Raw genomic sequence first — 19,759 nt, forward strand, 5'->3', positions numbered from 1 at the left:
GCGGCCTAATGATAATTGCCCCGAATCTGCAATGATCTGACTTACGATACAAACCACTATTGGCATTGCAGCAGCGTATTGGCAGCCAGAGTAGCTGGAATATCAATGATAATTGTTCCGATGTTGATTTGGAGCTACGTTACTGCCTGGGGTAAACATAAACCAATTGCAGAGAATTGGACTCTATGGTAAGCGGTAGGGGTCATATTTCACTGATGTTTGTGTGATTTGTGATGAGTACAGTACAGTAGAGGGAGGAAATGGTTATATGGGAGCTAACCACTGCCTGTTTAATTGAAGCACTCCTATCACATTGACTACTGGAGACACAAGGGCGACAGCGCGGCGCAAACTCACTCTAATTCAATAAGCGATCATCAGACTGTAAAAGGCTGGCAATAATAATAATAATAATAAACTGAGTTTCAACTGCAAGTCCAGAAATAGAATGCCTCCACTGGAGGATGAAACACAGATGACTGCCGTTCATCTAAGATTCATCCACAGTCGCTGCAAAGCAAATACAAGACACGCTTCAGGTTCAAATGTGGATCAATCAGAGGTCACAAGGCTGCCCAGAGGGAGATCGGGAGGGTGACCCCATTTTGACGATGACCTCCTAGATATGGCACACTACCCCCTCAAACCTCCTCTAACTCCCCTTTGCCTTCAACCAACCTTGGTCGATCACGGGAGTCAGCATTTTTCAAAAGTGCCTGAGAGATGTCGGGCTGAATAATGTGTCCTATGAATAAAACACATTAGCTACAAAACATGTTGAATTATTCACATTTCAGAGCCACCATCCCACCCCACACAGTAGATATTAGTTCCTCAGTCACCGTATGCTTTGCACATAGTCCTCTGAGTCTCCGTCTCCCCCTTGTTCGCTCCCTCTCTCTTCTTTCTTGATCATTTGCTCACTGTCTTTCTCGTCTGTATTTTGTTAATCCCTCTCTGCTCCTCTGCCTCTCCTCTCAGCTGACTTTCTGCTCATGGCGACTGTCTATTTATACTCCTCAAGTTACTACTTTTCCTGGAACATCTCACTATTTATCAAAAGAGCACTTGAAGCTGTTGCAGGAGTGCATTTGTTCTGAGAGAATCTTTGATGACTTGGTAACATGCGAAGGCCCAAAATGGATTCATCATTTAGCGTTAATCTGAGGCGACCAGCTGTAAGTTTCAAAGTGAAAAGGACCCGGAATAAAGAGGAAGGCGGGCTGTTAATTAAATACTTGACCTAATATGCCTCTCATTTTATTTTCAGCTCCACCAGGAATTTGTCGTTTTCATGATTGCAATGTAATTTGCGGAATCAACTGCACCACATGAACTTCAATGAATCAACCAATCACTGTTTTTTGTTGTGCTCTTTAAATATAAAATACATCTTATCCTACAAGATACCACTTTTAAGTCATCATGATTTTCCTATTTTCCTAACAATGTGGAATACTTTATCAACAAGTCCATCTTGGCAAACTTGTTTGGCAAATACTTCCATTGAATGTTCACTGAATTAAACATTAAAATAACTAATTTGTTAATTATTTTCAAAAGCCCACTCGAAGTGAAGTGTTTTTTGGCATAAAACAGCTCCAGTAAAACACAACAAGAGAATTAGCTAATGGTGCACATCTTGTCACACAAAAAAAAAAAAGTCTTTTTGGATTTCTTCTCTCTTTGATTCAAATCACACAATAAAGATTGAACCTGTTCCCAGTTCATGAAATCTTCTTTTGGGAACAATTGTCTGTTTAAGTATAACAGATTTCTTTCTTTTGGAAACAACACTAAGAGTCTACAGCCATGGTACCAGATTACATGCTCACAGTGACAATGCTACCATGCAGATCTAATTTAGTTTAGCATGTTAGAATGTTAATCTTTCTAATTACAGTAGCACAAAACAGTACAGCTTAGGCTGGGAGTATCTTTGGTTTTGCAGGTATTTGGTCTTAAAGTGCTGGACAAATACAAACGTTGATCTGATGATGGTGCTGGAGGAAAAGTTAAGTGATCACTAAAGTTATTACAATTCATTCATCATCAGAGGGGCAGTAATGTTTGTACAACATTTTTTTTGGCAATCTATCCAACACATGAGAAGACATTTCACAGAGAAACATAAATGCCAACTTCATTATGGTGATAGATGAGTCATAAGGACTCATCCTCTAGGGACCATGAATGTCTGCACACTCTTTCAAGGCAATCCATCTAGGAGTTGTGGAGATAATTAAGTCTGGACCAAAGGGGTGGACTGACAGAGCAACTGACAGACCTACACTGCCGTCCACAAAGTCATGTTTCTAGCATAGCTAAAAAAAAATAGAGATAGATCGGAGTTGTTAGTGGGGGAACTGACAACCACTGCTGTTGAAGAAACACAAGAGTTGCTTCACCTACTTCATCTCAAAGCTGATCACCAGAAAGTCAGACACAAACAGATTCATTTCTCACAGAAGACAAATATGCCGAAATGTAAAGCTGCAGTCCTCAAGACAAAAGTGTCTGGATTTCCCAAATAAACAGTTTAAGGGTGAAAAATAAACAGACGCTTGAATACTGAATGCTGACACTGAATGTGTTGGGCTACTGTCTTAAAGAAGTTTAAAAAGCAAAGCAACAAACAGTTACAGTACTGCATGGGCAAAGGTATTGCTAAATGTAAGAAAAACAAAACCTGGAGCTTTAAATAGTGCTCCACTTAAGTTCTCATACATGCTGCTGTATTTTTAGTCCACCTGTGTACTATTTCACCCAGAGATTGTCTGAATTTTCAGGCCACTCACTCATCCAACTCTGCTAAAACCTCTTTGACGCAACAGAAAACCTGTGCTGGGATGTCTTTTTACTTCAAAATCACAACGACTGAGGGAAATGCATTTCTGTTTGGCTCTGATGCGTGTGGGGGAGAGGTGAATATGTGTGTTTTCATTGCTAAAGTCACATCATACACTGTTTTCTGCAAGTAAGCAGCTTCAACAGCACATCAGACAGTGTTTGCAGTGCACACCGAGTAGCAGCTCTCTGAACAGCCGAACGTGACGTCAATGGGCACAAACCTCTATTTCTTCAGCCACAGTATCTGAGTCACACAGGCTTTGAAAGTGTCTGTCACGGCTGTGGGGTCAGAACAAGCCAAATAGATACACGATACACAGACACAGATAACAACACTGTTTTGGTCTTTTTTTACTAGGTGTACAGTAAAAATAGAATATTTGGGGGGTTTCTTCATGTTTGCATGTACTCACCAGGGCACAGTATGTCTCCGGAGGGTCTCCACAGGTGATGTTGGGGGGATCCAGAGTAACCTTCAGGTACTGGGTCATGTCTGCTGCCTCCGGTTGGCAGGCCATGTAGTCCCAGGTTAAGCCTTCATCTGAGTAAACCTGGGATTTACACACATCATAGTGGCCCCATGCTGCAGGGTAGTGCTGCATGGCCGCCTGGCAAACACCAGTCCACAGTGCCTGCAGCGTTAATGCAAAATGGAAACGCATGACTGGTCCTCTCTCAGCTCCTACTCAAGGAGGTTTTCGAACAAGGAATCCCTCTTCTACTTCCACTTACTACAACTCCCTCAACTGGAGTGAGGAGGCATGCCAAACTCCCCTCAGGTGGAGCGAGGGTCAGTTCAGAAGTGTCTTGTTGTTTTTCTTTACTACTTCTGTCTCTTTCGGTTTTCTTGAGTGGGGGATAACTATGAGGGATGGTGAGGTTACCAGTCCATTGAGAAGATAAGAAAAGAGGATTGAGGGGGGGAGAAGGATGGTGGAGGAGAAGGAGGAGGAAGAGGGGGGAAGCGAGAAGGAGATAGCCCTCTGACACGCTGATAGGAAGATGAGTGACAGGTCTCCTCAGCTCTCCTGGCTGTCAATCATGGTCCTCGTCCTGCGTGGCGATCTGGCACTGCGGAGAAACAAGAAACAGAGAAAGGGGGGGTGAATATACCTCCCATATGGGAATAGAATTTGACAGTGAGAGAACATTAGCTGGCGCCACAGAATGGGTGAAAGGTGTATGTGTGCATAGAAAGTTGGATGGGTGCTAGATAGGGGTGCCATGTTGGTGTTTGTTGTCCATCAAAACACAGAAAATCAGTAAGTGGTGCCATCAGGGTAAATTGGATCCTGCTGCTTTCACAGCAAACTCTCATCTCACTCAGTGGTATCAAAACCTACAGAGTTACTGCTTCCCCCCTGCCTTCCCCTTTCCTCACCCTCCTCACCCTCCACACACAGCATGAGATGGAATGATAGAGTCGAAAGAGATTTAAAGAAAAGACAGAACAGCATGTTTTATGCAATCATGGTCATCTAGTATCTAAAATCTAAAAGGAGTGGCAGTGACTTGGAGTCAGAGCGGGTTGTCCACTAAGCAGAAGATCGGCGGTTTAATCCCCTCCAGTCTGCATGTCGAAGTGTCCTTGGGCAAGATACTGAACCCCAAATTGCTCCCGGAGGCTGTGCCTTTGAGATCTCGGAAGACTAGAAAGGTGCTATATAAGTATCTAATTTTATTCAATATGATATTGCTGTAGTGATTATGTATGATTAATTCAATTTGCAACATTAAATGTAAATTCACTTAATCATACATAATCGCTGCAAATTTAGTTTCATGATGAGAATATTACTATTAAACAGTGTTGTTGTTTTAGCTGCCAGAAACTACTTTTTCAGTCCATAACCACAGGATTCTGGGAAAAAGAGACTGTTTAGCAATAAATGAATATGCCTGTATCTGAAAAAGAAAAAGAGAAAAAGAACAGCTACATTAAATTATGATACGTAATCCAGTTAATCTTACTTAATCTACATCTGCTTTAAAATAAAAGCACACTGACAATGTTATTGCTTAAATATCTATTCCAACTTGTTAGCTGCCCACCATCACTCAAAATGTTTAAGTGCTATCATGGGGCAGTTGAGTCAATGATCCACCAGAGACTCATTGAGGGTTTTTATGTTGTCATCAATGGGTATGTTAATTACTATGATGTTTTTTTCATTATAAAAACAACTTGTTGCTGTGGAGTAATTGGTGATTTCATTTGAAAGGTCAGTGCAGTGGGTCTCTGAGCAGAAAGCAGCTGCATGTGTGGGCTGGAAAGACCACCAAACTGAAACAGTCAAGTTGAAGAGCAAAACCAAAACAATGAGCTGAAAGATGCTAAAAGAGAAAAAAAGCTCCTTAGAGCAGAATGGTGTTGCAGAACCATTGATAATTCTCTGTGAGTTCATAACTATGAGCTACAAATTTTACATTACACATAGTCACCTGATCCATGGCTAATATAAAAATATTGATTATAGTAGCATTAACTCACTTTTTACTGAAGTGAACGGGTGAAAATAAACACACCAACATTTCACATAAACATGAAAAATTGGCCGCTCTTACTAAACATAGTCCCACATTGCAGTTTAAGATAAAAAAACAGTCATATGTTGTGACCTGTGCTGCTTTCAGATTTCTTCACTGAAGTGGTAAAGCTGTCCATAGCAGGAGCCACTGCACTATATCACCTACAGTGATTTACTTCCCAGGCTTCATAGCATCCATTTATATCTGCCAGCCTCTGTGGCCTCACTTTTCCTTTTGTCTGAAGTTTTTGTATTAAAACCTATTTAAACATCACTGAGCATCAACCGTGCAAACATTTAACCCTGCTGTCTGTCTTCAACCACTCCTATCTATGCACATGTATAATCAGTCTGTTTGTTTTTTTAACGTTCTTCTTCCTTTTCTATATCGTGTTTTTGAATTGACCTTAAAAAGTATTTTAAATTAGACTGTCTACAAGTTTCATGTACCTTGATGTCTCTCTAGCCAGAAACACAGCGGCAAGCCAGTTTGCTGAGCCCATGGATACAAGTATGTGAAGGTTTCCTGCCTTCAAACAGCAGCCTGACTGTAGGTGATTGATGGAGACCAAAGTCAGTGTTCGGAGACAGGACGGACCGACCGGTAGACATTTTAGTGCTGCTTAATCAGTCAGCTGACTCAGTGTGTGTGTGCTGACCAATACACCTTCCAGTCATCAGTGATCAATTGGCAGCTACAGTGTATGCAGTGTGATTGCTAATAATTGCATTAGAAGAGATTGGATTAGACACTGACTCACAGCAGCACTAAATAGAATATCAGAAAAAATGGGTAGTGTGTGTTTGTGTGTGTCTGTGTGGAGGGTATTACCAGATATAATATCTATTATAAATAATATCATTAATATTCATAGATTATGTTAGATTAACATAAACAGATTACTGTTGAAAGAGAATGTATAAAAAGTCTGGGTTTCAGTATGACAAACAGGAATCAACACTCGCTGTGGCAGACTGATGACAGACAGTATGTGACAGATGTGTAGTGAAAGTGTGAAGAAGACAATGTGTTAGAAAATGAAATATTATAAATAATATATATAAGAGTTGCACTCTCATTTAATGATCTACATGAGGCCTGGTGATGTGTTAAAACAGCTACACACCCTCCAAATGATGATAAGATGTACATATGTGGAGATTTAACATAGAGATGAAGAGACCGTACTGAGAAACGACACTGTGAAGGCACATTTAGCACTGTTTCACACGTGTATATACAGCATAAGAGTGTGGCGATATTTTTGTTTGCCTCTTCAAAATGTTAATTTGATGTGTTGTACCAAAGTATATGAGATATTTCCACAACACACCATTGAGAGCCATTTCAATTTGATGGAATGTGAATGATCATTTCATCATCACAACAGCCAAGGTCAGTTCGAAGGCTTAGTGTTCTATAAATATGTTTTATATAAAGCAGCCTATGCACCTGAAGGAGAAATTATCCTTTAATGCTGCTGGAAACAAGATGGTATCGGCAAAAACATGACATGTTAGGATGAAAAACACTGGATGCAAACTGAAAAAGAATCATATGCTGTGTTTAAAAAAAAAAATCACATCAGTACTAATAAACATAATCCCCAAATATGGCTGGAAACTGGAGTTTAACTCCAGACACAAGAGATTGAGAAAGACAATGTAAAATCAGTACAAAAAAAAAATACAAGATTAAGTATTGCAAGTCAGAGGACAGAGGAAGGAGAAAGAGGTTAAGGGGGAAAAGAAATGAAGCACCTTAAATGTAAAATGTAAGAATGTCAATGGGGGAGATGTCAGCAGGTGAGGAAGCAGCCAATTATCCAGAGGAACTCTTGGCACCAAGCTCCCTGTTCCCATTAAGAGACATAATATTACCGTGTTAAGGAGGAGACTAAAGAGATAGCCGGGAAGTGTCATATGTGCATTTGTGTGTGCAAAAGTGTTTGTGAGCTTCACGTGCAACCGCTGGATAAAGAGAGGTTCATGTCATGGGTAATGGGACAACAAGTGCTGGCGAGGCTTCGATAACAAGCAATAGAGATCACAAAAGCGGGGTCATTATCGCTCTACTGTCCTGGACGCAGTGGCCCCTTCCTCTCATTACTCCCTGCTTATAACCCTTCGTCGCCCCAAGGAGATGAGGTGAGGGAGTGAAAAGGAGAGCAGATGGAGGAAGTGTGGATGTGCATTTTAAGTGAGAAAAAAGGTTTATTTTAAGGCAGGTCGCTTCCTCCGACCATCGATCAAGGGCCGAGGACATCAGAGGAGGCGCGCTCGCAGGAAGTCTGAAATTCTTCCGTGTACAGGAAAATGCAGTATATTGCGTGGCAAACACGATGCGATAAACACTTACAGTAACAGTGGGAGGTCACTAGGTGTGAAGGAAGGTGACTGCCAGAAAAACTATTTTTGTCTTCATTGAATATATTTTTTTTTCTCCACGCCCTATCAATGTACTTTAAAGTGCCTACTCACACCACATTCATCTAGCACTTTTTATCGCTGACATTACAACATAAAATATGTGAAATATCTGTGAAGCCATGAACAAGATGGATAAAGAGATGGAGATATACAAAATGTAAATTAAAGCTTTTAAATTTTCTGGTGTATCAACATAGGAAATAGTGTTTTAGTGCAGTGGAGGTATTTACAGCAGGAATGTCAGGTAATATGAATGTTATTCAGCTATTAAAAACAATATGATCTTAACAATCCCCCAGATATGTTTAAGATCTATAAAAATGTTGATATGATATTTTTTTCAGTGCATAAAAATGTTTAAATATCTGGTAAAAATGTCTTATAATTACACAGTGTTACATTCACCATCAGTATTTATGAATATACAAATATTTCTGTAATTTAAAAGTTTAACCACTGGACAGAAGTGTAGTTTAAATATGAGTCACAGTGCACATTCACTGGAGGTTTAAACTTTTACACATCACACTTGTGGAAGTTGCATACTGGAACACGATTGGTTTCCAAGCTAGTTGTGATGTCAGAAATCTTCAAAAAAGAAATCAATCATCTTGTACGTGCACATGCTGAACTGAGATTTAAGGTGAGCACAGAGAAGCTTTCCTCCTTCAGCAGACATGCGTACGTGAAAACAAACTCTGCACATACATTCAGCACAGCAAAGGCCAAACATCCAAGTGAAGTAACAAAAAGCAAGACGCATTTTTGAATTAGCACTTAAAAAAAAAACAGAAAAAAGATAGAAGTCATTTAGATGTAAAAAATGAAATTTAAAAAGTAAAATCAGCAATTTGGAGGTGTAACAAAAAGGGAAATATGTCTTTTAAAGAAATTTACAAAATTAGGGTTTTAACAATACATTGGAGATCCAGGGAAGTAAAGTTGCCAGAATATTTTGGGTATTAAGGTAAAAAAAAAAATAATCAGGGGAGAGTTAAGTGTTTCATGGATATCTAAATATTTTTTCGAATACTATAAAGATAGTGGAAACTCTATATTTGTTTATTTATTCTAAATGGATAATAGCAAAATGTGTAAATGGAAAATCAGAAAATATATCAACACAAGCCTTCACTATATACTGTACGATGGTAGTGAACTGCATACAGTAGACCACATTGTGGCATCATGCCTGCCTGAAGCAGAAGGAACTGTACATACAAACACGCGAGTACTGCAAACGGCAAGCTCGATTTTATATTTAAACACATGAATCTTTCACGAGGCCTGGTCGACCCAGGTCGAAGAGGGTTTGTTGGTCTGGTGAATCACACCCACCCAAATATCCACCCATGCACCCGACTACTCGCCACATCTCTGTGGGCTGAGAAACGGCCCTCTGTGTCCGCTTCCATTTCATCCTCGGGGCCACTCGAGCATTACATCGTTTCGCCGAATCACAAGGGAAATGTTTCATGCGTGTCCCCAGAGCTGCTGAAAATCATGCATATCATCAAATAAACAAATGAAGGAGCACGTCCTTCATATCATAATCTCAGTATATGTCTTCTAGGGTGAGTAATTCACGTCTTACTTAAAGGAGATTTGGAACCTTGGTAGTGGCAGCTTGATCAAACTGTAAAATCTTTTTATATTTCATATTGGCAAATAAACACACAGTGTTTTCCTCTTTCTGTCCCCAACCACTTAATCTCCCATCCTTCCACTTTTCAATTTTTGCCCATATTGATCTTTTTTCTTTTCTGTTGACCAGTGGTTTGTGTGGGTTCAGCAGATTTCTCCTGCTGCTGGCTGTGTGGTGCCAACATTTCCAACTGCTCCAGTCTGCATTTTTATTCGTTATTTGATCAAAACCGCGGACACGCTGGAAAAAAATTGTTAGATCACAATCTCCAATGGCAGCCCACAGGTGGCAGTACCTACATGACTGCATGACAATTTAACAATTCGACAAATTGTCCCAAAATCTATAAACGGTCCCGTTTAGCTCTAAAGGATGTGCACTGAGCCTGGAGTAAGGTGGAATAATTACAAGGTTATGTCCAAGCTATTTTTCCCCCCTTTCATTTTTAATTTCACGCATTTTATGCACTTTCAAGGGCAATTTCTGACCCTGCTTCTGTCCTGTCTCTACCTACTTTCATCTTTTCTGACTCTACCTGTTTCATATTCCCCACCAGTGCCTTACTTAAAGAGAAACAAGAGTGCAGGAGAGAGAAAGAGAAGGGCAGAAAGACAGGAGGGCAGACAGATGAAAGATAGATAAAGATAGACACTGGCCTGGCTTCAGGAAAAAAAAAAAAGCCTCCTGCCTGCTCTCTGTGCTCCTCTCACCAGATTTCTCTGCCTGCCTTTCCAGAATCCCTAATCTTGCCTGTTAACAACCTGCCAATAGGGTCTGTGTCCTCATGAATAAACATATGAGGAGTGGAGCATGGCCCCACAAACATGACAGCCAGCGTTGCTGTGGAACAGTGAGCACGACTATAACGCATCCCTGGGGCTTGCCTCCAAGTCAGCCCATCACTTAGTGCTCTTTTCCACTTCTTAGAACGTCGCCGCCTTCAATCGGCAGGCTTATGATCTTTTAATAATGACGACAGGTAGAAAATTTGTGGAGTGCTGACAGCTGGTTAAGTGACTCTGTGTTGGGGATGGGTGGCCTCAGAAGGAATCAAAGCTGCGGCTCTACTCTAGTTCCACATATAGTTTCACTTGACCACAAACCAGGCTTGCACTGAGGCTTGTTTTCCACCTCAGTTTTTATAAATTATTACCTGCCTGTGAAACCTGCCTACAATAACAATTTAAGCCATAAGAGGTGTCTCACCCTGAAAGAATTTCATTAGTGTGGAGTTTTAGTTTTTCACATTCAAGGAGCTTTTTTTAACCCTCACAAGAAACGGAAGAATAATAATTCAGGAGAATCACTGGAAGGGCTGTATTACTGTTATGGATATCAAAAAGCTAAGCTTGAACCCTGAGGTAATCATTCCTTTCACAGGCTGCATCTGCAGCCTCTCCTCAAATCCAGCGTGTGGGCTACTGGAGCCAGACAGGTCAGGCCTCTGAAGGCAGTCGAGTCCCTGGCCGCTGAAGACGTGCTTCACTTGCCTCTACCAGCTGCGTCTGCTACAATTCTCTATCACTCCTTCTGTCTCTTTTAACTCCATCCACCCCACCCCGTCCCCTGAGTTGCTGAAGCTGCCACATGCTGTCTACGTGCGCGAGTGCAGCACTTTTGACAGGATGACTGTGGCAAAGCTGCCCCGAGTCGAGCTGAACACCCTCGGGCGTCAGTTACTCCAGCGCCACATACACAGCAGTGCACGGGGGACCCAATGAGACAGTGAGACAAGATCACGCCTCCGCCAACCCTCCCTCCATCCCATCACTCTCTCCCTCTGCCTCTCCTTGCCACCGAGCATGCTTCTCTTTGCGACACAGGAACACCTTATGCATTATTAAAGACACTTTTCCTAAAAGGCTGCGAGCGCATTATTCTGCAACCACAGTGACATGTCTGGATACTCAAAATGTCCACTTTAGGTCTAAAAGAATGTGCTCGCCCAGGTAGCTCACTCATGCTGGAAATATGAGCAGCAATAACCACATGGTTTGAAGCGACAGCTGCTAACAACCACAGAAAACGAGTGAAAAGAAGACAGACTGTGATCAAAATAACTAAGGCCATAAAAAAATGACTAGTGACAATGACTGGGAGTTACAAACTGAACTCTAAGAGGAAATTTAAATTGCACAGAGTGCAGTCTTAGCCCTGAACCCTGAGGCAGTCGTGTTTTATCATAACAGTTATGAGCACATCCTTAAAAGAATACTTGTTAGGTATTAACCAATACAAGGCCAAGGTAAAATCATGTAGGTCTTGCAGATTGTAACCATTATGAATAATATCATAGCTGAAGAACAGAACAGAGTAAAAATCTGAAACCCACTTGTGCTACAAAGCATAAATTAGAATCAAGCAGGCTTGAATGAAATCAGAAGCTAATGCATGTACCAAAACAAATCTAACTGTAATAGGCTGCTCATATTATGACGTATTTAAAAGGTAGGCCAATTGGCTGCAGCATGGCGCAAATGTAATCATGCGTGACAGACTGGAGATTAGGTAAGAAGTTCCACAAGGGGGCGCTCCTGAAAATGACCCGAGAAAGTGGTGTTAAGTTTGGGATGTATTCAAGGTCGCTGCATTCATAAATATTCGTCTGTCTTCATTTATGCTTCAGAAAGTCTTAAAAGTTGTTTGTACAGTTTCTAACTAAGAGACCCGCAGCTCCATGCCCCCCGCGTACCCGTTAATAGGAGATAAATGCAGCCAGGCCAGAGCCAAGTAACTTCACACGATAATAACCAGCTACTTCAACCCAGGAGTGCATGGAATACACGCCTCAACGCACACAAAAGTAAACTTTACAGGCAAAAGGAACAACTTACATTTCTTGAATGCCCCTCTCGCACGGGGTACTCCCTGTCCCCCTGCTCTTTAACGCCGTTCAACAAGTTCAGAGCAGCAGAATGAACAAGAATGAAGAATGACGCTCTTTAAGATGCGCTCCTTAACGGGAATGTGATGAGTACGCACGTCAGTCTCAGAGGAATCGCTGTGCGCACCATCTCTCACTCTTGTTTTGGCGACCGAGTGGTGTGGGGGGAGAAAACGATCAAGAGGAGGATTTTCCTGCCACTTCAAAACAAATGAGTGATCGCCGTCCTGAGGGCTCGGTCAGCACCGCGCCTGGTGTAAACGGGAGGATTTCTGAGCAGGAGCTCTGGTGCCAAAGTGTCCATCATCCTCTCTCCAAGTGTCATTCCATCACGGCGTCAATCTGAAGCACAGTGATGTCCGCAGAAAAGAAAAAGAAAAAAACCCACGACTGCAAAATAAACTTTGACCCGTCCCTCCTGGTTTGTTATATTGTTTTTGCCCCGTTTATAATTCCTTCATTTCCAAACACTCCTGCGTGTGGATCTCTGCGCGAATCTCGTCTCCACTCTCTCCCCTCTGTCTCTCTCTCCTTATCCCTGGCTCTGAATAGGTTTCAGCCACTCAACAGGGACATGAATCACACCAATTAAACTCGGTGGCTGAGAATATCCGCTCGCATCACCGTTCTTCTCCCGGACGTTTCCCCAGCACAGCTCAGCACCGACCGCCCAGACGGAGATGACGGGGGGAGATAATGCGCTCCGAGGCTCTATTAGATGAGACGCACACTCAGCTTGTTTCCCCCCACGCACACCTATGGTTTCGCTCCCCCATCCCTCCAGCCTGTCTCCTACTCGCCTTCAACCCCCCCACCCACACCCACGCACACCATTCTCTTTCGGGACCCGTTAGAAACTCAGGAGGGAGGAGGATCGCTTGTGGTTGAACCTCTTTTGGTGGAGTTCACCCGAGTCGCCTGATCGCGTTAAATTATCCAACAAATGCGGGCGTTAGGGGTCTCACAGGACTGATTGCATCCGGGTAAAGTAGAAGGAGGAAAATCTCTGAGTCCCGTTTGGTGATTATTACAAGCCCAAAAATGTACAAAGATCTGAAATAGCCTATTTGAGGAAAAGTGATTTTGTCTCTGTCCCATCAGGTGCAAAATCCGAAATCCCACATCCTAGTGCTTAATTATCTTTACTGTTAATAGTTATGTGTAGATTACAAAGTGAATGTCACATTTTAATTATTTGTAACAATTCAGAATGGTGCGTAATTCTTTCAAAAAGTGCTTTAACTCTATTGTGTGAATAAAAAAATGAGCGTGCACTGGGTTTAGGTAGTTTTGTTATCCTTATCTCATTCAACAAATAGTTTAAAGTCCACATGTGTGCAAATGAAGGAAGGATGAAATATTTTAAATATAAAAAAGGGTGAATGTGTCTAAAAAGCGGGCAGTAAACACGAGGAGCGTTTGCATTTATTAGAATTTTAACCTCTCAGGCGACATCATCTATGATTTAATTTTATCTTCTGTATGAAATTGCTAACTAAGGCGCAATATCAACCCTGGAGAGCGCAACGTCTCCTCTCACCTTAATTGATTAGCACAAAGAGTGAGAGAGCGGGTGTTAGAAGTAGTCAGGTCTTGACACTTGGCGCACAGGTTAACCTCGCAGCAAGCCTTGACAAGTCTCTACAGAGGTGAATGTGTCGATGCTTTCAGTGTGTATGCGTCCTCTATAGGCCCAGAGAGGCCACCAGCACCCCCGCACACACCAACCTCTAACCTGTGCTGGTGCTTGTGACATTCAAAAGAAAGAAAGAAAGAAAGAAAGAAAGAAAGACCTAAGAGAAAACGTGCGTCGAGTCTTTTTACCAGACAAAGATGATTTAGAAGATGGAATAATTGCAATATGAATGGTTATGCAGCGTGAGAGAAAATATCAAATTGATAACAAGAGTGTGTTATTGTGTGCACAGAGCATGACTGATTGATTTCAACAGACTTAGATGTGGAAATGCAGAGCCCATAATCTCCTTGGTTCCGTGCGCTCACGGCGCGTCCATGTGCCCTTTATAGCTTCAAATGTGCAGGTGAGTTATGCACACATTTGCAAGAGCAAAATAGTTTAAGAAACAAACCAGCTCTTTCCTCCACCGTTACACAGAGACTACAATATTTAAGCTGCGCCCAGTTTCTTTTTGGTTATCGCACCAAACGTGTCGCCACCGTTGATCAGTGCATTTCCACACATGGAGCGGGCAAGGTACTGAATGAAAGCAGGCGAAGATACCCTGACAAAACAGCACCTGTTCTCAAAATAGTCGGCTTACTTTCTCTAATCACGACGCACAATTTGGCCACCCACTCGCTGCGCGCCGTAGCTGAAGCTTCAAAAGTTTACGCGCCCCGGCATTTGGTTGGAGATTAATGAAATCTAAAGAAATCAGCTGCCTGAGCCTCTCACCTTTGTCTTCAGCGCTTCATACCATCGAGGAGAGCCAGTCAAGTAGCCTGTTGCAGCCAAATAAATCCGCTTTAAAACGGGACATCTTAGCACGGCGCACGAACGGGAGACTCGCCGTGTGGAAGCGACCAGCTTGTCTCCGCCGCTCCCGGGGAATGGAGGAGAGCTCCCGGTACCGGCGCAACGTCACTTTCGAGCCGGACACACAAGTGGAGACGATAGGAGAAAATCCTCCAAGCCAAATGTAACGATTCAAAAAAAGTTGATATCAATACGATTCCAAGTGGCTCCTTTAAAAAAAAAAAAGAGCCTCGCAGACAGCAGAGAGTGAGCAGACGCGCTGCTCTCAGACACAATGAGGCGCTGAGCCTTTGACAACTGACTTTCACCTCAAGTTTATTTCTCTGCTGAAGCCTGTGAGCCGCAGCTCAATGCAACCATGAACAGAAACACCTTCAGCACCTCCAACAGAATACAGTCAGACTATTGTGATGAACCTTCATCTTTGTCTTTTTTTTCAGTTACATTTTTACCACTGACATCATCATCAGCATACATTTATATTGCTTTATAGCATGAAGTCAAACTACTGTATTGTTCAAAATATGAGAGCTGAAGCTGAGAGAGAAAGTCTAATGGTAAAATAACTTCAAATGATGTAAATCCACCTGCCTGAGACTCACAAAGCAGAGTGTGTTATCATCAATTCTGAGTTGCCAGATAGACACTGCCACTCACCTCCATCATAATCCTGTTGTTTAGAGTGATTATGCAATGATGGAACTGATAACTGATAATATAATAATGTTAAAAAATACTACACACTGTGCTTTTAGAACTTTATGACTATTACTGATGCAAAAAAGGAGCTGGAACCATGGCCAATCTGTGCCAGAGTGTACAGGGTTTAAAGATAAATCATGGAGCATGTAGTAAATTGGAACAATTGCCACTTTTTCTAAATTTCTGAGCTGTTACAGCTGAGTCAATGGCAGTACATCATTGGGTATGTAAGCATAAGTAACATGAACAACAAATGAGTTGACTCATCGGTACTGATCAATAAACCCAGCGCAAACCACCGTAGATATAAAGCACAGGGTACATGGCTTATGGGCCATGCAGTTGAGATCTTAGTTAGCTCGTCTTTATTTATTTGTGACACGGAGGGAAGGTTAAGGATACAGTAGCGTCCATCTCAGCTGTGGAGACAGATCCTCACACAGAAGCCTCTCTCCTCTGAGCCCAAGGGCAACTTGCCTGACAGGAAACCTCTTTTTCTAATTCACTCAGTGACAAGAAAGAGGAGTACATGGCGTGAAGATACCAAAGAGCACATTTAATTCCCACATATTGACACCGTATAATATGTTCACTCACAATACATTTCTGTAGCCCATCTGTAGACTGTTTCGCCCTTTTCTGTCTTTCCGCCAAGGCCTAAAGACAGTAAGCTCAGGCAGACTGAGTTGTCTCTATAAAAAAGGTACTAAAACAGACCACGTGTCTACAAATCCATCAGTGGGTTCAATACATGGCTCTTTACTTGAGAGACCAATAATCACATGGCCCCCCTTGTCCCGATATCCCACCTCCACCCGTGTGTGTTTCTCTTTTTTTCATTCCTGTCATATTGCATGATGGTTATTAGAAAATTGATGGGTAAAGCTGTTTTTGCACATCCCTGTCTGGCGGACGCCAGGCACAGAGGTATTGGATTTTTACGCCTGTTCAATGAAGGGTAATGTTGCCTTCATCCGGAGGAGTATGTTTGTTAGTAGAGGGTGTGGAGGAGCGAAGGGGGGGGGCAGACTATTCATAAAGAAATATTGTGTTTAAGCTTGTGCTCGATACACTTTTATGTGGTAAAATACAGCTGTGTCATCAACCTAAATCTGAAAGTGCACACGCTGAGACAGACAAATGCAAGTTCAGGCAAATCTGCAGAACACACAGTAATGAAAGCATCTTTCACTGAGTAAAAGTACCAACACAACTACATGGAAGTACTCTAGTACAAGTACAGCATTCATGCTTAGGTAAAAGTACAAGGGTTGACAGGAAAATGGGCATGGGGTATTATGATATAGTGTATACAATGATCATGATAAGTATTCACTATATGCAGATAATGATGATTTTGTGTTGTTTTTTTTGTTTTTTTTACACAGATGTGATGAAGTACAGCTCATTTGTGTATTTCATTTCTAGTATTAACCAACTCCGATCTGGTCTTTGTATGTATAAATAGTTTCAAGAAGGTTCAAGAATATCTTTTGCATATAGAGCTTCCATATGGATGCATATATGTGTAAGGTACATGTATTAAATTGAATAAAGCTAATTTGATATTAACTACAAAATTGCACTACAATTGTTAAATGTTAAATATTAATCTACAAAGTAACTACACATAAAATGTTTGATATTTACCCTTAAAATGTGGTGGAGTAGAAGTATAAATGGAAAAACACATGTAAAGTACCTCAAAAGTACTAAGCTAAGTTCAGTAGCACACACAAGTTAAGTAGCTCTTTTAGGAAACAAGTACTACTCATGTTTACTTTTTAAACGGTAGTTCTACGCTTACTTAAGTATATTTTTGAGCCAGTAATCTAATTTTCACTTAAATATATTTGTCATTTATATCTACATTACAACTCTGCTTTATATTGTGGGAACCTAGTGTAGGGGGGAGCATGAAAGGAGCATGTCTACAGCAGAGGCCAAGTTACTTGCTGCCTGGAAGAAAAAAATAAGCAATACCTCTGTTCTGGGAGCAAAACCTAGAACAGAGGTGGCTTCCAGCAACATTCCCTGGACACATCTGGCCACACTTTCTATACTAAAATATAAAAAAGATAGCGGCATTATGCTTGCTATGCCTTGCTATGAGATCTCCACTACCCTCCTCTTTTAACCTCAGCAAGCAAATTGAAGTAAGTTACACATACTGTTGGCAAAAATGTAGATTGCTAGCTAAAGTTAACTACATACATTTTTCATGTGTAACATTGATCTTTGACGTTATGATAATGACATTAACTTGTGTCTTAGCTAGTGGTCTCTTGGGCTTTTAAATCGCTGTGCTTTAGAGTTGTTGTTCTGTTAACCTAACGTAATGGCAACTACAACATTAGCATCAATTGTGTAATAGAAGTAGTAATCACACCCTGAAAAATATCAAAATGGAAAGTACCTTGAGTTTTTTAATCTAACCTTGTACTTTTTTACTTTTCCTTAAGTGGGTTTCTTAAATGGTAATTTTCAGTTTCACTTGCCATTTATTAGAGTGTGTCCCTGTCTTGTGTAGTCTACACTTGTTGGACGTGGAGACAGATAACAGAGATGTGTTTTCTTTGCACTTCTTTATAACTTTGACTTTGTGAGCTTTTCATTTCCAGCTTGCATGATATGGACAAGGTGAATCAAGATGGTGGCTTCACAGTTGCTATCTTTACTTCTTTCATAAACTTCCTGACTATGCAAAGCATCATAACTTCTCTCCGGAGGTGAGACACTTGGGACAAATGCAGGGTTCACATTGCAATATGGGATGCCTTCGAAGGACTGAATCAGGTCAGTCTCAGCACCTTTATGCACCTGCTCCATTTGGACTTTGTGTCAAAGGTTTATCACGCTTCTTTCAGCCTGGCACTAACCCTCCGCTCCAATCTGCTGTATGCAGACCTCTGCCGCTTATCCAATCCTGCACAGTGTCCTAAACCCGTAACCTAACTCGCCCACATTGAAATATCATATTAAGTTATAAAACAATACCTGAGAAGAATTACACAGAGGCATAATCCAAAAAGTGCATGATTGAAAAAGGATTAGTGGGGGAGGAGAAGGAGGAGGAGGGGAGGATGTGGTCACACAGTTTGCTGGATTTGTACAGGCTAAGAGCTGGCTGCCTCGGGCGGATTGTGAATCGGGGCCATCCCGCTCAGATTTACGTGCTCTTGCGAGTGATTTGGGATTTACTTTCTTAACAGGTGCCGTCCAGATCTGTCCTTGTTGTATGGTGTGCGTCCGTCCATGAAGGCACGCCTCAGTGCTTTCAGCTGGATGCATTTGTGATAGGCAGTGGCTTTTTGCGGCTGAGATTCACAGCTCAGGGCTAGGATGAATACTGTTTCTCATTTAAATAAGTGTACTGTTTTATTACAGCTAAGAAAAAATGTAGGAACATACAGTGGGACAGTTATTTTGAGGTTTAGCAGTATGCACATGGGTCAGTTCCTGCTGCTAATGATAATGATGACAAATGGTCTGGCCTGCTGGGCCCCAGAGAAATGAAGTCCACCTCCCTCTCTAGGGGTTGGTCCACCAAATTAGCTTTTGTCAATACCATGTTCCCAAATTGTCCTCACAGGATGTGCTGACAGAAATATTGGTTACTGTAACTGACTGTGGGAATTGAATCCTATTGGCTTATCCATGGTGTCATTAGCATACAAGGATGAATGAGTGGCCATGATTAGATACTGCGTGCCACCAGAGTCCAGTCAGGTTTCAGCAGCGATCGAAAATTAGCTCCATAGAAACACATCTAATGATCCCCCCTCCTCAGTTTTTATGTGATGAGTGAAGTTTAGGATTCACACCCATAGAGTTTTGATACGCATGTTAATCTGGTCACTAAAAACATCAACAGGAACAAATTACTGCAGGAAATAAATGGGCTTCTGACACTACTGACAATCATCTCAAATCAAATCAAATTACATTATGGAAATTGAGATTTTTCCTGTTTTAGTTTTGGAATACATAATTCATAACTTTTGTCACAGAGGACACCATTTGATTTAAGCAAGGTGACAGAAAATGAGTGGGTGCAATACCCCGGGATCCATCGCTGTGTGAACTGGTTTACATATTTCCATATAATTTTTCAAGTTCTTACAGTGACATCAGAGGTGGTATCTTTAAACAGACTGCTGTTGAGATAGATATCAAACTGAATATTATTCTAATTTTCATAGCAATACAGTAGAGCTGAGCTG

The 19,759-nt window shown here is 41.6% G+C and overlaps 1 protein-coding gene across 8 annotated transcripts in view; it reads right to left on the reverse strand.

Annotated features, from left to right (window-relative positions):
- ntng1a (netrin g1a) overlaps positions 1-19,759 on the reverse strand; it is a 243,365-nt gene that overhangs the window by 82,148 nt on the left and 141,458 nt on the right. For 6 of the 8 annotated variants that reach the window (XM_027274086.1, XM_027274085.1, XM_027274084.1 and 3 more), the window contains one exon: positions 3,264-3,921. In XM_027274086.1, coding sequence (XP_027129887.1) covers positions 3,264-3,512 — 249 coding nt within the window. In that variant the 5' untranslated portion in view covers positions 3,513-3,921. Of the gene's footprint in view, positions 1-3,263; positions 3,922-12,287; positions 13,164-14,753; positions 15,112-19,759 lie in introns of those variants that run through there. The other 2 variants (XM_019274855.2, XM_019274854.2) reach the window with 2 other exon arrangements.

This window comes from Larimichthys crocea, chromosome XXIII (genome assembly GCF_000972845.2).
Source record: "Larimichthys crocea isolate SSNF chromosome XXIII, L_crocea_2.0, whole genome shotgun sequence".
NCBI classification, from domain to species: Eukaryota; Metazoa; Chordata; class Actinopteri; family Sciaenidae; genus Larimichthys; species Larimichthys crocea.